Here is a 14,614-nt window from a genome sequence, read left to right on the forward strand (position 1 = left end):
AAGTCCTGAGTGTTTCTAATTAGAGCTGGCTGAAAAACAATAAGTATCTTCCATGAGCATTTTTGAAAGAAATAGAAAAACATTCCCAGACATTTTTGGGTTAAGTGAAAAATGTTATTTCAATTCAAAACAACAAAAAAAAAAGTTTCAAATGTAATAATTTTTTTTTCTGATTTTGCCTTAGTGGGGTTTTGTTCTCTCCTTTTTCCTCACCCTCTGTCCTCCCACCCCATCCCTGGCAAAGCTCGGAAGGGAGAAACCTCCCTTCCTTCCCAAAATTTTTACTTCATTTTGAGTCAGTTGAAATGAAAATTTATTTTGTTTCAACTACATTTTAATTTAAAATACAAACATTTTTGTTCTCAGAAATAAACTTTGATAGGCCAACATTTCACCCAGCTGTATCTTCTGTACCCGTAGAGGGAACCTTTGACTCCTATTGACTGGAAGACTACCCTTAAGAATCAGACTCTGAATAGCAAATGAGACCAGAGGAGTGACATGGCTGCACTACTGTGGTCTGTCTCATACAGTGTTGAAGAGGGCTGCCAAGCAACTCGTCCTAAGAAACAATGGAGAAGTGCCTGATCCATGAAGTTCAGATGCAGAGTTTTGATTCTGGCCCATCTCTAGTAGATCTAGTCTGGGTGGTAAGTGGTGGTGTTCCCAGCAGAAACCACATAGCAGAGCCTATGTGAAATAGTGTATGTGATGGGGGGGAACAGTAGGGAAAACTTTTCAGATCAATACATTCTATTGCATGACAAGACATGGATAAAGATGATGTGTTGCCTCCAGCATGTCCATGCCTAACCAGACACCACCACTTAATGCATTGTTTTCATTTACTACATGGGAAATTGTGTACATTTAACTCCTTCAGCATTCTATGGACAAATGCGAGATGAATGCAGTTAACACCTAAGGATGCAATGCATGTAAGTTCCGTGCAGTGTCTCACGGTAAGTACTTCAGGTATTTTGCCTGTAGGCAGGCATGTGGTGGTGGGAGACTTCTTTTTGCTCATATCGTGCATAATGGATTTCTTTAAAATTAAGGAAGCCAGCGCTGGTGGACCCTTAGACCACTCATCCTTTCTTTGTGTGTAATTAAAGTTCTTTGTACATACAGCATTATGATGCTCCAGGGATTAGCAAATGCCTTTCCTTTAATAGGTGAGCTTTATATTGTGTTTCACCTCAGAGCATGCTGAACGTTTATTTTTTCACTTAATGTATTCATTTCCTAGATATTTGCTAGCACTTGACTTCAATTTGGCTTCCAATTTCTCCTCTCAAATATAGCAAGAATATTCCGCCCCATCCTCCAAGTGATTTTAGGAGAGGTAGATTTTCTGGCAGAAGGGAAGATGGAGGAAGCCGGTAAAAGCCAGAGTGGCATGTTCAGACTCTCCCTGCTAATTGCTTTTAGTGGATATGTGTAAAAAAAAATCTGGTGTGGTGAGTGAAAAAAAGATCACGTTGTTGGCTTCACATCAGGGGCAAAGAAATGGAAAATAGCAACACAACAGATCTTCTGCTTTGAGAGGCAAAAACACCATAATTTGGACTTCACCAGTGTCATGCCTTAAACTAAATAAGCATATTGTTAAGACCAAGAGAAGATTGTTTGGTAGTTATGTTGCAAGATAGGTGTTGAACTCTTCCACCATTGTAGGTTGTGCTCATCCAACTTGGGAAGTCTAGGTTGACTATGTCTGGCTACAAAATAAAAAAAGGAAATTTTATCAGAGTTACCTGTCATAATCATTTCAAGCTACCTTTAATCTTTCATTTGCATAAGTATTTCTTTTGATTTGGCTGGGCTTGCGTGGTCCATATCAGATGGGATTGTTTTCTTGGAGACTTGAACCAGGGTTGATATTAATCTAGTGACACTAACTAGGGTCCAAGCCAGGTTGACATTTTAAAACATTTGCATGTTTGGTAGGTTAGCAGGGTCTCTTCACAAATGAGATCAATATCTTTTCTGTTTTTCCATCTTTCTTTCGAGGCTTTGTACATTGTAATACAAACTTTTTTTTTTTTTTTGTATTTGCCCTTAAGGTTTCCACTGCCTCAGTGATGTAGGTCCTATTCCTATTGCTCTGCTGTCAGTAACGTGGGAGCCTATGTGAAGGTTTAGATATTTCCCCATCTGCAGGCATGAATGACTGGAGCTGTGTGTTGATTCCTCCAATCAGTTGTTATTATTTGTATTACTCTAGTGCCTAGGGGCCTTAGTCGCGGACCCCGTTGCACTAGGTGCTGTACAAAGAGACGGTCCCAGCTCAGTTGTTCTCATTGACTTCTGTGCTTTAAGAGAATCTGTTACTAGATTCTTAGATTTTAAGGTCAGAAGGGACCCTTATGATCATCTAGCCTGGCCTCCTGCATAATAGACTATGCAACTTCCCTGAATTAATTCCTGTTTGAAAATTCCTGCTTTGATATGTCAGAAAATAACTAGTAGTAGTGTTGTCCATTCATTAGGAAAAAAGTTGAAATTTTTGTCATGAATTTGCTACTGTCATCGCAGTGACTCTCTCGGCAAACGTTGCAGCCGTTTTAGGTTCAGCAACTGCCCTCCCACAGCCTTGGATGTGAGAGGGACTTGTAACCAGAACATAGAGTCTGCCCCTCCTCTCCAACCGTTTCCTAGGTGTGCCATGAGATCTTTAATTTTCACTTGGACAGCCAACGGGGACTGTAGAAGGGAATTTGATGCAGTGTTTCTTTTGATGGATGGTCCTTTTAACAGAGTAGCAGCCTTCTGGTACCGCACAGCAGCGTGAGTTTGGGGGATCAGTAACTACACCTGGTGAGATGTGAACCTGCAACCTTTAGGCCCCAAACTGAGTGTGCTCCCACTGATACCTCCATGAAGGGTCCTCTTTTGCCTCTGGAGTTAGTTGAGCTGCACATTTTCTTTGTTACTCTCGCCAGCGAAGCAGCTTAAGTGTTTTGACTAGCAAATAAAGATGGCATTTAGAGACTGCTAATCAATTCGCTCTTTGCAATTTTCATTGACTGTACAGTATAGTAATTAGATGGTATAAAGTACTTAACATGTTACACAAATGTGTCAAAATGTATTAACAGCATAAGTGTTCTTTGCTGCTCTAAATAAGTTTCACAGTATGTCATGCTAGAATCCACGTCTTGTCATTATTTTAAAAGCAGTGAAAAGCTTGTGATTGCCAAGAGGGTTAGCATGAGACTCTCTTCCTGCAGGAAAAGATGTAGTCTTATCATAATGTAAAGACAGATGCCTATAAATCCCCTGTTGCGAATACGTGAAGACAGACTGGAAGTTGCTACAAACAACACTTTCTTGATTGTTCATCTCAGATCTTGCTTGCTTGCTCTTCCATTCCCATTCAGATCTGCCACGCCCGTGTCTGCTGTCTTTGATATGTGGAGATGCTGGCCGCTCACTTAATCCTATGTATGCTGTTTTCCACAGACCAAACTGCTTTACTCCCCATCTCGCTCTTCCCGGACAACAAATGTGCAGCATCATTTCTTTCCAGTCAAGAAGGCTGGACTTATGTCTTCCTCTTACAGCCATCTTCTGTACTTATCTTTTGACTGCCCCACTGCTTCCAAAGCAGTGCCCCTAGGCGGGCCTGACCCAAAGACCATTGATGTCATATAGAATTCAGCGGACTTTGGTCGTGTTCTAATTCCAGGTTTCATCCTACTGGCCAAGTCTTTCTTACTCGCTTTTGGATCTGGGCAGGCCTGGAGAGCAAGTATCTTGGGGACACCTCCCAAAACGAAGGCTCCCGGTACAGACCTGTTAGTAAGGCTGACAATAAACATGAAGGCTTGGTTTGGTTTTCTTTCCCCCCACAAAGGCTAAGTGCTGCTTGAGAACCAAAATTATGCTGCTGTGCCCCTAGGTGCGCCTTCCTAAAGCTTCAGTATTGCGTCTGCTTCCACACACAGTAAGTTGGACAGATTCAGTGATGTAACCTAAGAATAGATGGGTCTACGTTTACTGTATTGCTGGAAAAAGACATTTGTTGTCAGGCAGTCAGAGCCAGAAACAGTGCTGAAGTGGAAATGTGCTGAAACATGAAGAAGGCAAAAATCCAGAAGAATCTATATATGGTTTGGTTATTAGTGTACTAAAAATATTCCCTCTTAAATGTGTTCTCTCCACACTCACTTAGAGATACTGATTGCCTGAGATACTCCAGCCCATGAAGAGTAACTTCCTCTCCTTGGTTGGCTTCAGTGTGATGTTTAGGGATGCTGCTATTCTTCAGTTCTTCCTGAACTGGTATAAGGTGAAAGAAAGATTATCAGTATACATTGGGTGGAGGATGTATGATATACAACACAGCATGTGTCACTGTGCAGGAGTGGAATCCAGTGTAGGGGTCCATTGTTTCACTGATGAGCCTCAAAATGAAGCAAAGTCAGTCAGCTGAGCCTTCTGAGGGGTAAAAATGCTTACATAACACTCAAAATTAATGTAGATCCTATTTGTAGAGTATCTAATTTAAAGCAGAGCTTTTGGGTTTCTTTTGCCACTGTGATGGTAAAAGTTTTCTCTGTGTAATATTTATCAGGCAGAGTTTGCAATTCAAAAGTTTCCTTTTCCCTTTGTACCGGCGGAGAAGGTATCAAGGCTTGAGCTTCGTGAATGTGCACTGTACACCACAAGACTAGTAATATCTTCAATAGGAGTAAAAAAAGATACATGTTTTAATTGTAACTGCTGTATGCTGCTGACCCTTTGAGGCTTTGCTGTGAGGTGCGGGTTGGGTTTAGGATATGGTATATGGAAACGTCAGATTGTGACCCACAGGATGAACGATGTAAGGGCCGGTAATGTTCAGGTTTCAGCTAGACCTGTTCTTTCAATATCATCACTTTATTTAAACATGTCAAAAAAATGGCATCTGCCATGTGTCTGTTCAATTGATTAGTGGAGCAGACAATATTTGTGTGTTTGCATTAGAGAGAACTTAGGGGGGAGGGATAGCGGTGTGGTTTGAGCACTGGCCTGCTAAACCCAGGACTGTGAGTTCAACCTCCTTTGCAGAGGCTGATCTGTTAATAAAATGCCATATGGCTTAGTCTGGAGAGGAAGTCAACTCTGTCCTAATCCTGGATCCCGCTCGTGTGTGTTACATCTGGGCAACTTGGATTTCTGAATTAAAAAACTAACAGTAAAGGGGGCCATTTAGGGATGTGGGGCTAAAATTGGGAATTGGTCCTGCTTTGAGCAAGAGGTTGGACTAGATGACCTCCTGAGGTCCGTTCCAACCCTGATATTCTATGAACTCAAGAGCAAAACTCCCCCAGAAAGCACTTCCACTGTGTGTGAAACTTTTCCTGCCTTACGACTATCTCTTCTATGTATTCAACATGCACATGTCCAGGAGGCCTGTGGGGTAGCAAAGCACCAGCAAATCTTAATCCGCACTAACATGTAGAACTGGCCTGTGTGGACCCTGAGGACACTCACTAAAAGTTCCCTAGTTAATGTGGTACTGCTTGTAACAGGACTATGTTAACGTGCACTAGAGAACTTTTAGAATGTGCCAGCAGGGTCCATGCAAGCTAGTTAGCATGTGACATGCTGGCATGGCTAAAATTTATACCCCTCTGGTGCAGGCTAAAGCACCATGTAGAGAATCCCTAAGAAAGTTTGGAATTTGAACTTTTCTTGGAACAGACTTTATTTTCACTTAACGTTACTTGTTTGCTTTTATGGCTCTTTCCTTTTTCCTCCCTTCCTCCCTCTTCCCCCTCCCTCCCTACCTCATTCTCCTTTTGTCTCAGAGTCTCATCACCCTGTATTGCCTTCTGCCAAGAAGTCACCAAGAGACTGGAATGACTCAAATAGTAATGACAAGTATTGATATCACAGATATAGGGCATGGTAGCACTGGGAGCATATCATTAATAGAGATGGAACCAAAACAAAGCAAAATTGGTCTGATCTGAATAGACACGTGCAGATATGTTGTCGTTTAGTCACCTGTGGCCTTACTTCAGTGGCCACCAAATTCTTCTCTTGATTTGGTGTCAGACCAGTCAGGAAAATGGCCATATTGCAATTGACACCAGTTGGCAATCTCTGTGAAGGACTAAATAGAAAATGGAAACTGAATTAGTATCTTCTCATCCCAGGTCTTTTCCTCCAGATCATGGTGAGTCACAGAGGCCGGGGGGAAGGTGAGGGAAGTTTGTTCTCTGCCCATGTTACCTCCATCCTGTCGATAAACAGAAAACTGATCTCCAGTCAGGTGTTCCACACATTTTATCCATATCAAATTGATACAGTGAATATAAGCAGAACATTTATTTAAGCTTTAGATGTGAAGTACTGTATGAATGAATTTAAAAAAAAAAACTATAAACCCAAGTTGTTGTAAACTGACTCCAACAAGAACGGTCTTGACCTGCAAAATGGATGCATGTGTTCTTATATATAGTACTTTGAGTGTGCATATACTCTTTCTGGTTTTGCTAGGTGGTGTCATAATGCATTGTAACTTGTTTTATGGATGGTAATAAATTTGCTTTGCCAGAAATCAAAAGTTTCCTTTATAAGCAAGATAAAAAATCCTTGTGAGATGATAATTCATAGATATCCAATGTTGTGGGACAACTCTTTCCCTTAGGGCAATAAATCTAGTCTGGGGTGATACAAAGGAGAGCACGAGGCCTTATACGTTCAGGATTACTAATTATAGGGGAAGCCGTTAACAGCACCTATAGTTAGGCTAACACTTTCCATTTATAAAACGTTACTCTTTTTTATTAAACATTCTATCACCTCCATTGTTGCAGTAGATAGACCTTTGAAATTTGGCAGAGGAAAGCCGTGGGGCTAGAGAAGTGCCTTTTCTTTGTCCCTCGTAATTCCTTTCAAGTTTTGCTGAGCAATAAACTTTTGAAAATCACCATTTCCTTTCAGTTGCTTGCATTTCTTAGGAAACTTTTTGGCAGCCTGTCAGAATAATAACTGACCATGAACATTCTAAGGCTGGACACCTGCTGCCGCCGCCATCCAAAGCAGCAGCTGCAGATGCTGCACTGGAAATGTCCAGGAACTGCTAGAGCAGCTGTTGCATGGGAAAACCTGGGCCAGGTTACCCTAAACCAAAACCAGCACATGCCTTCAGTGACCCATCCCTCCATCTGGGGGCACCACATAGGGAAGTGGGGAGAGAGTAGTTGGGCCTAGCTCCCCCTGACCACTTAGCAACACATCCCTATCCGGGATAAGAGTGTTTTGTCTGACAGCTAATGTAGTTCTGTAGTTCAAGTGGTAGAAATCTGTGCTGAAGATTCATGGTTCAGATCTTTGCTTATGATGGTGCAGCACGATATGGTTCTACGTAAGAAAAAAATTTGTACCTTTTCCCTAGGAAATTACATACTAAAAACTATGTTAAAAGAACATTATTGAATGACTAGAGGTCAAGCACGTGGAATTTAGAAAATGCCAGATTTAAGGTTGCTTGTGCATCCTTAACTCTGTCACCTTCTGCCTATGTACTACAACACAGTCATTAATTACATGATCACATACTTTTTTTCCCAAAGGGTCACGCCTTTTCCAGTGCAGATGTTGGATGACTAAGGGGGGTAGAAATAACTTGGCCAAACTTAATGAACATGGTCAATCTTAAATCTAGCATTTCCTAGCTTTTGAGTATTTAACTTTGCAACCTAAACAATGTTTTATTTTTTGTATGTAGTATATGTATATTATGCCTAAATTACTTAAGATTATGATGTGTAAAATCTACTTGAAAAAATGACAGGTTTCAGTCGCAGCACCTGCTGCTTTCTACTCCAAGCATCCGATGAAGTGAGCTGTAGCTCACGAAAGCTTATGCTCAAATAAATTGGTTAGTCTCTAAGGTGCCACAAGTACTCCTTTTCTTTTTACTTGAAAAAATATAATTTGGGACATTTCAAACTAAAACATTGGTCTAGATTTTGATCTCTATTTATGCCATCCTAAAACTGGATTAACTACTGATTTCAGTGGACAGTGAAAGCAAAGGAGTTACTTGAGGTATACACTAGTGTTACTGACATCAGAATCTGGCACTGTATTTGCGAAACTTAGCAAAACCAGCACTCTAGTTTTTGTTAAGGCTGTACAGAATATTCCATGAGAAATTAAAATTACTCAAAATATGCAGTATTTTTTATTACTGGGTGTGTTCACAAATATTCATACCTGGCAATATCGAAGTCTGTGAAAATACTGGGACAGTTTTTCATATCGTAGAGCGGGTTGAAAAATGTTTTTTATTTCCATTTAAAATACGGACCAATAATTCCCCCTATATTTGGGGTCAGAAGGAATTTTTCCCTGGGACAGATTGGCAGAAACCCTTGGGTTTTTTCACCTTCCTCTGCAGCATAGGGCACAGGTCACTTGCAGGTTTAAACTAGTGTAAATGGTGAATTCTCTGTAACTTGAAGTCTTTAACCCATGATTTGAGGACGTTGTAACTCAGCCAGAGGTTAGGGGCCTATTTCAGGAGTGGGTGGGTGAGGTTCTGTGGCTTGCAATGTGCCGGAGGTCAGACTAGATGATCACGATGGTCCCTTCTGACCTTATGAGTGACAGTGCAGCGAGAGAGAATGGTACTGCTGCTCCACACTGTGATTCCTGTGGGAGGTGGGCCCATATCTGAATAATGCAGTGCAATATGAAGTGTTTCTGCCATTGCTGGGAAGCAATCAGATAATGTCTGGATTAACTCCTTGAGTCTGGAGACCGGTGTGTGTGTGTGTGTGTGTGTGTGAGAGAGAGAGTGATCTCATTGCACACGCTGAATTGTTTTTCATTTACGTGTCCAGAATGGCAGACCCTAAAGTTCTGTCTATTTAATATACTATGCTAGGGATGACAATGTGTTTGGTGCTGCGCAAAATAGAGAGGCTGTGCCCCAGATGGCTCGCAGCGTCAAAAGAGAGGCACAGAGAAGATAGAATGCACTGGGTGATTCAGAGGAGGAAATGTCTTGGATTTGTGTCCTTTTATTTGATTTAATGCTGCTGTTATTGACTTAGTTGTGCTGAGAATCATAGATGAAGAGCACGTCGACAGGAGGTCCTGGAATGTGGGAAAGGAAAGTGGCTTGGCAGATGGGATTGGGAGGGCATTCTGCATGGGGCAATGTGGAAAAGGGCTCGAGATGGGAGCAGAGTGGAGGGGTTCAAAGGTCCATTTCAGGATGTAGAACCGTGAAGGCTAGAACAAGAAATTTTGAACACGATGCCATGGACAAGGGGGAGCCATTGGAAGGGTTTAAAGAGGGGAGTTACATAGTCAGATCAATGGACAAAGAAGATCTTTTTAGCTGCTATATCTTGGATAGATAGATGATGGTTCACTTGACAGGTAAGTGGAAGATCAAGGAATAGAACCCCTGGCCCTATAGACTGGGCACACTGACTCCTTACAAAGAGAGCAGGCAGTTTTGTGGGTATCATTGCAAACAAACATAAATAACTCCACTCAGTCCATTGGCTAATAGAGCTGCTGTCCTGTTCCCCTGTGCAGGTGCAAGTTCTTCAGTCTCACAGAAACGCCAGAGGACTATACGATCATTGTGGATGAAGAGGGGTTTCTAGGTAAGTCGCAGCACCTGCTGCTTTCTACTCCAAGCTGGGGGCAGAGGGATGTGTGTTCACAGTTTTGTCATTCTCCTGATCAGCCCATCAACCGAAATGTTCGTACAACGGTTCTGTTTGCAAATACCAGAAACAGTTATGAAAGATGCTTTGATCATTTAAGCAGCTGGTCTCCACTGCTCCACTATAAAAGACATTTCACGTATGGAATGTGAATAATTTGTAGTTCAAGTTGCCAACTTAAAAAAAAAAAACCCGGCATATTAGAGAGCTTTTTTGAGGGGCGGGGGTGAACCAGAAAACCACCACATACAAAGCGGTGGTGGACTTCTGGAAATGCAGCACCCCCTCATGGTGTGACATGGCATTTCATCAGCTCTGCCCCACTCTCCTGCTCGGTTCTTCTGTTGTCTGCTACAGCGGTGGCTTGGCTCTGCAGCCAGGTCACATTCGAGTTCAATACCTTCACGGGTATCTGTGTCCCAGACAAATAATGTCTGACAAAACAGCAGGAATCAGCACAATGTCTTCCACCCTTCCTGGGCTCCTCTTCAATCTCACTCTTCTTCTAGAGCAGTGTCTCATAGGGCTCCTCCCAGGAGTAAGCCAAATGAAAATGCAAACTAAGCCAAATCTGCTCACCCCAGGCTCCAGCATTTACGGTAACCCTACAAAGTGTTTTGAGGTGAGCCCCCCAAGCATGGATCCACAGAGTCAGGCTAGCAGGGTTCGCACTAGTGCTGTAAAAACAACTCTGTAGACAGCGCCCTGAAGTTGCAGCTCAGACTGGAACTCGGGCTCTGAAGACCACTCCCCTCCTTTTGGCTTTAGAGCCCAACCCGCTATGTCAAATCACTGCGTACACAGCTATTTTGAGAGCACTAGTGTGAGCCCTGCCAGCCTCAGTCTGTCAACCTGGACTGAGAGGCTTGCTCCCTGTCAAGGTTCCTTCCCCACTCTGAACTCTAGGGTACAGATGTGGGGATCTGCATGAAAAACCCCTAAGCTTATTTTTACCAGCTTAGGTTAAAACTTCCCCAAGGTACAAACTATTTTACCTTTTGCCCTTGGACTTTATTGCTGCCACCACCAAGCGTCTAACAAATATATAACAGGGAACGAGCCCGCTTGGAAACGTCTTTACCCTCCCAAATCCTCCCAAACCCTTTCCTGGGGAAGGCTTGATAAAAATCCTCACCAATTTGCATAGGTGAACACAGACCCAAACCCTTGGATCTTAAGAACAATGAAAATGCAATCAGGTTCTTAAAAGAAGAATTTTAATAGAAGAAAAAGTAAAAGAATCACCTCTTGTAAAATCAGGAGGATAAATACCTTACAGGTAATCATATTCAAAACATAGAGAATCCCTCTAGGCAAAACCTTAAGTTACAAAAAGTCACAAAAACAGGAATATACATTCCATTTAGCACAACTTATTTTATCAGCCATTTAAACAAAACAGAATCTAACGCATATCTAACTAGATTGCTTATTAGCCCTTTACAAGAGTTCTGACCTGCATTCCTGCTCTGGTCCCGGCAAAAGCAACATACAGCGAGAACCTTTGTTTCTCCCCCCCTCCAGCTTTGAAAGTATCTTGTCTCCTCATTGGTCATTTTTCTCAGGTGCCAGCGAGGTTAGCCTAGCTTCTTAACCCTTTACAGGTGAAAGGCCAGGAGGGATTTTAAAGGTGTTTACCCTTCCCTTTATATTTATGACACTCCTGTTCACTCCAAAATGCTGTGTAGATGCGCCCTGTGTCCATATTAACTTCTCCCTCCACCTGGCTTCTCTCAGGCCCTTCCCACAGAGAGAAAACTCCGGACCCACCTCTCTTGGGACGACAACTCCCAACTGCACTGACTGGATTGCTTCCTTTGAACTCCTCCCTGAGCCTGAGGCACCCTGCAGGTGTAACAAGGCAGAGCTAATGCAGCTCTCAGGCTCTCGTTAACCCCGGCTCGATTGATATGGGGTTTATACACCACATCACAGAAGACTACAGTTACCTGCATGTTACCCACTGAGGTAGTTCATCATCTGCTCCCCATGAGCATATCAGATCTTGCTCCTCCTTATTGCCCTGAGCCCCCAAATCAAAAGAAGTACTCAAAGATAAATATTTTATAACCTCTCCACCTATAAAAAGCCAAGAAATAGCTAGTTAACGGCTCGCTCAACCCTTGCAATCATAATGTCACCTTCTCCGTCTCTGCCACCCATGATACACACGCTACCTCCTGCCACACGAAATGTGCTGCCTTCCACTCTGACCATGTGAACGGGGCAGAAGTGGATGTTTTCTCACTGTTCGGAATGTTTCATCAGCCCTGGGTTGCCAAAAGCGTGTTTGCGAGCTGTAGTTGTTTTAAGCGTGTGGTGTTGGACAGTTGCTTAATTGAGGGAATGGTTTGGCTTTGTAAGTGGAAATAGTTTGTAATGGTGTTTATCATTTTGAGATGTTTTTATTTGCAGCAGTGTTATTTAAGTGGTAGAAAGAGGAAGTGTAGCACTGCTATTATTAATATTTTTTAACAGCTGCTCTTTGCGGTTGCACTTAAAGGTTACTCATTTTGCAAGTTTTCAGACTAAATTCAGTCATTAAAGTGTGAAACAGGAGTTTATTTCTCTACAAAACTTATAACTATGGAGTTGCTACCAATGCCACCATAATATTTAGTAGTTTTTGTGAGTGCCTATGACTTAAGAATCAAAGCATTAGGAGGAAAAATTAAATTGCATGCCGTCATTATTAGTGATAGATTAATAATTTGTAGTAAATGATTATTTCAGTGAATTACACCCTTTTTATAAGAGCAGTCATGAATAGATCACAGTTTTCTTGATTGTATTCCTCTATTGTAAATTGTTGGTTTAAATAATTTCATTAAGTATTCCCTGGTCTGTAAAGTGTTCATGAGAGATTTGGTTTTGATGGAAGATGCAGGTCACATGCTACAGTTCTGTTCCCTGATAGGAAGAATGTAATGCCTATGTTTGTGTTTCTGGAGCAGATGTTCATTGGTACTGATTCAGAATGTGTTTCCTCTGAATGTTCTGTAGTGTTTGTATTGTGGTGACCCCAACTGAGATTTGACCCTCAGCAGAGTAGCATATAGTCCTTGTCCCTGAAAAACTTTAGTCTAATGGGAGAGACAGACCAAGGGTGAGGAGAGGAAGAGATGTGCTAAAGATCATCGAGCATGTCAATGTCGGAGCAAGGAAGAGAGCCCCGGTGTCCTGAGTCCCAGTCTAGAGCCATAATCACTAAACCATGCTGGGTTTCTAAATTTGCTGCAATCGATGACATGGCCATCGCCAGGGCTGCATATGTGGCATATGGGAATGGTTCTTTGGCCTTGTCTACACTGAGGATTTGGCCCAATTCCAGCCATTGGTGGCCACAGCCCAGGCGCTGTAATTGCACCAGTGCAACCCCTAGTCTAGGTAGGCAAAGTTTCCGTTTACACCAGTGAAAATTACCCTTGTTTGAAACTGGGGTAAAGTCAAAATAGCAGTTTTGCTTGTCTACAATAGGAGTTGCACTAGAGTAACTATACCAATGATGTAATCGGAGTAAATCCTCAGTCTAGACAGACCCTTGTCTTCAGGTAGGTTCATGAGTCAGTATTGCCCCAGGACACCTTGGTGAGTCAGACAGTGCCACCACATTCAAGTAGCAGTTCTTTCTGATTTGATGATTTGGACTTAATTTCCCCTTCTCAGGCATATTGCTCCTTTCCTGGTTTGCATACATGTGCATATCTGCCGATGACTGTCCTACTAACATTGCATCCTCTATAACATTTGGGGTTCAAGGACAATGGATTAAGTGGTGGTGGTATAAGGAGGATAATTATAATGACATTTTAGTCGAGACAATCTTGTATTTATCCATCCGTCCACACACACATTTTCTCTTTCTCTATATTTGAATATTTTGCCTGTGGCTAGTTTCTCCAAGCAAGTGGGTAACTGCATTCTGTATCAGCTATTACATCTAAATGGTATTTAAGGAGACTCATATTGCAATAATCCACAAAGCGTGACTCACTCCCCAGGCAAATTGCTGTGGATGCCTAACCAGTCGGAGACTGAGGAAAGGTGTTTTGGCCCCTGATCGCCCCTGCAATTCCAGAAGCAACTGTGAATGCAAAAGCATCCCCACCCTGCAGATCTGTTGAATAAAGGGGGGAGACAAATGCCCTAATTTCTTCTTACCTTACCCACAACATCTGTTCCCCAGGTCATTATCACCTCTGTCTTGTCTGAATTGAGTTCAGATACTTTGTTCTCAACCAGATTCCAGTCTCAGCCAGGCACCCTGACAACAAAGACACTGCACAACCACGCTGCAGGTAGTCATTGTATGGATGGCAATTCAGGCTGAACTGGGTCTGTCTCTCCCCCATCAAATACACAGCAAACAGGAGGGATGATGAAATAGAGCCTTGCAAAACCCAGTGGGACAGAACTCACCCTCTGTGTCTCTGAGAGCAAAGAAGGGAACCACTCCAAAGCGATACTGACTGAGCGCCAGTTACTAAAAACAGTATGGGCATCAGTATCCAGGGCTACTGACAGCTTGAGTGAATCGCTGCTGTGCCTAGCTAGTAATTGTCTGCATGCTGTCCTACGTCAAAAGTCTGCAAATTTCTGGCTAGCTCTCAACCCGGCACACAAATGCGCTGGGCTAGTGTGGTCTGAAATTCAGATCTCCTTCCTGAGGTTTTCCCATTATTCTTAAGGAATAACAATAAAATCTCGGTCTAAATTTCCTCTTGAGCTTAGCTCTTTTACCATTGTCCCAGCAGGGTCCCTGTCCTTGCTCCCAGTTCCCTTTGTCAGGCTCAAAGCCCAACTGGGTTGGGGTCAGTAGCACCTCCCTAGGATGGCTGTGAGGTTAAGCTGGCAGAAGGGCTCTACTTTTCTCCGCAGGGTCCTAGTGCTGCACTAATACAGCCTGACTGGCAGGGATCAAGGACATG

At 42.6% G+C, this 14,614-nt stretch overlaps 1 protein-coding gene across 12 annotated transcripts in view; it reads left to right on the forward strand.

Annotated features, from left to right (window-relative positions):
- Nucleotides 1–14,614, forward strand: part of CASTOR2 (cytosolic arginine sensor for mTORC1 subunit 2) — a 195,766-nt gene that overhangs the window by 71,236 nt on the left and 109,916 nt on the right. For all 12 annotated transcript variants that reach the window (XM_073315842.1, XM_073315833.1, XM_073315837.1 and 9 more), the window contains exon 2: nucleotides 9,553–9,623. In XM_073315842.1, the coding sequence (XP_073171943.1) occupies nucleotides 9,553–9,623 (71 nt within the window). The remainder of the gene's footprint in view (nucleotides 1–9,552; nucleotides 9,624–14,614) is intronic.

This window comes from Lepidochelys kempii, chromosome 17 (genome assembly GCF_965140265.1).
Source record: "Lepidochelys kempii isolate rLepKem1 chromosome 17, rLepKem1.hap2, whole genome shotgun sequence".
Classification (NCBI taxonomy): Eukaryota; Metazoa; Chordata; order Testudines; family Cheloniidae; genus Lepidochelys; species Lepidochelys kempii.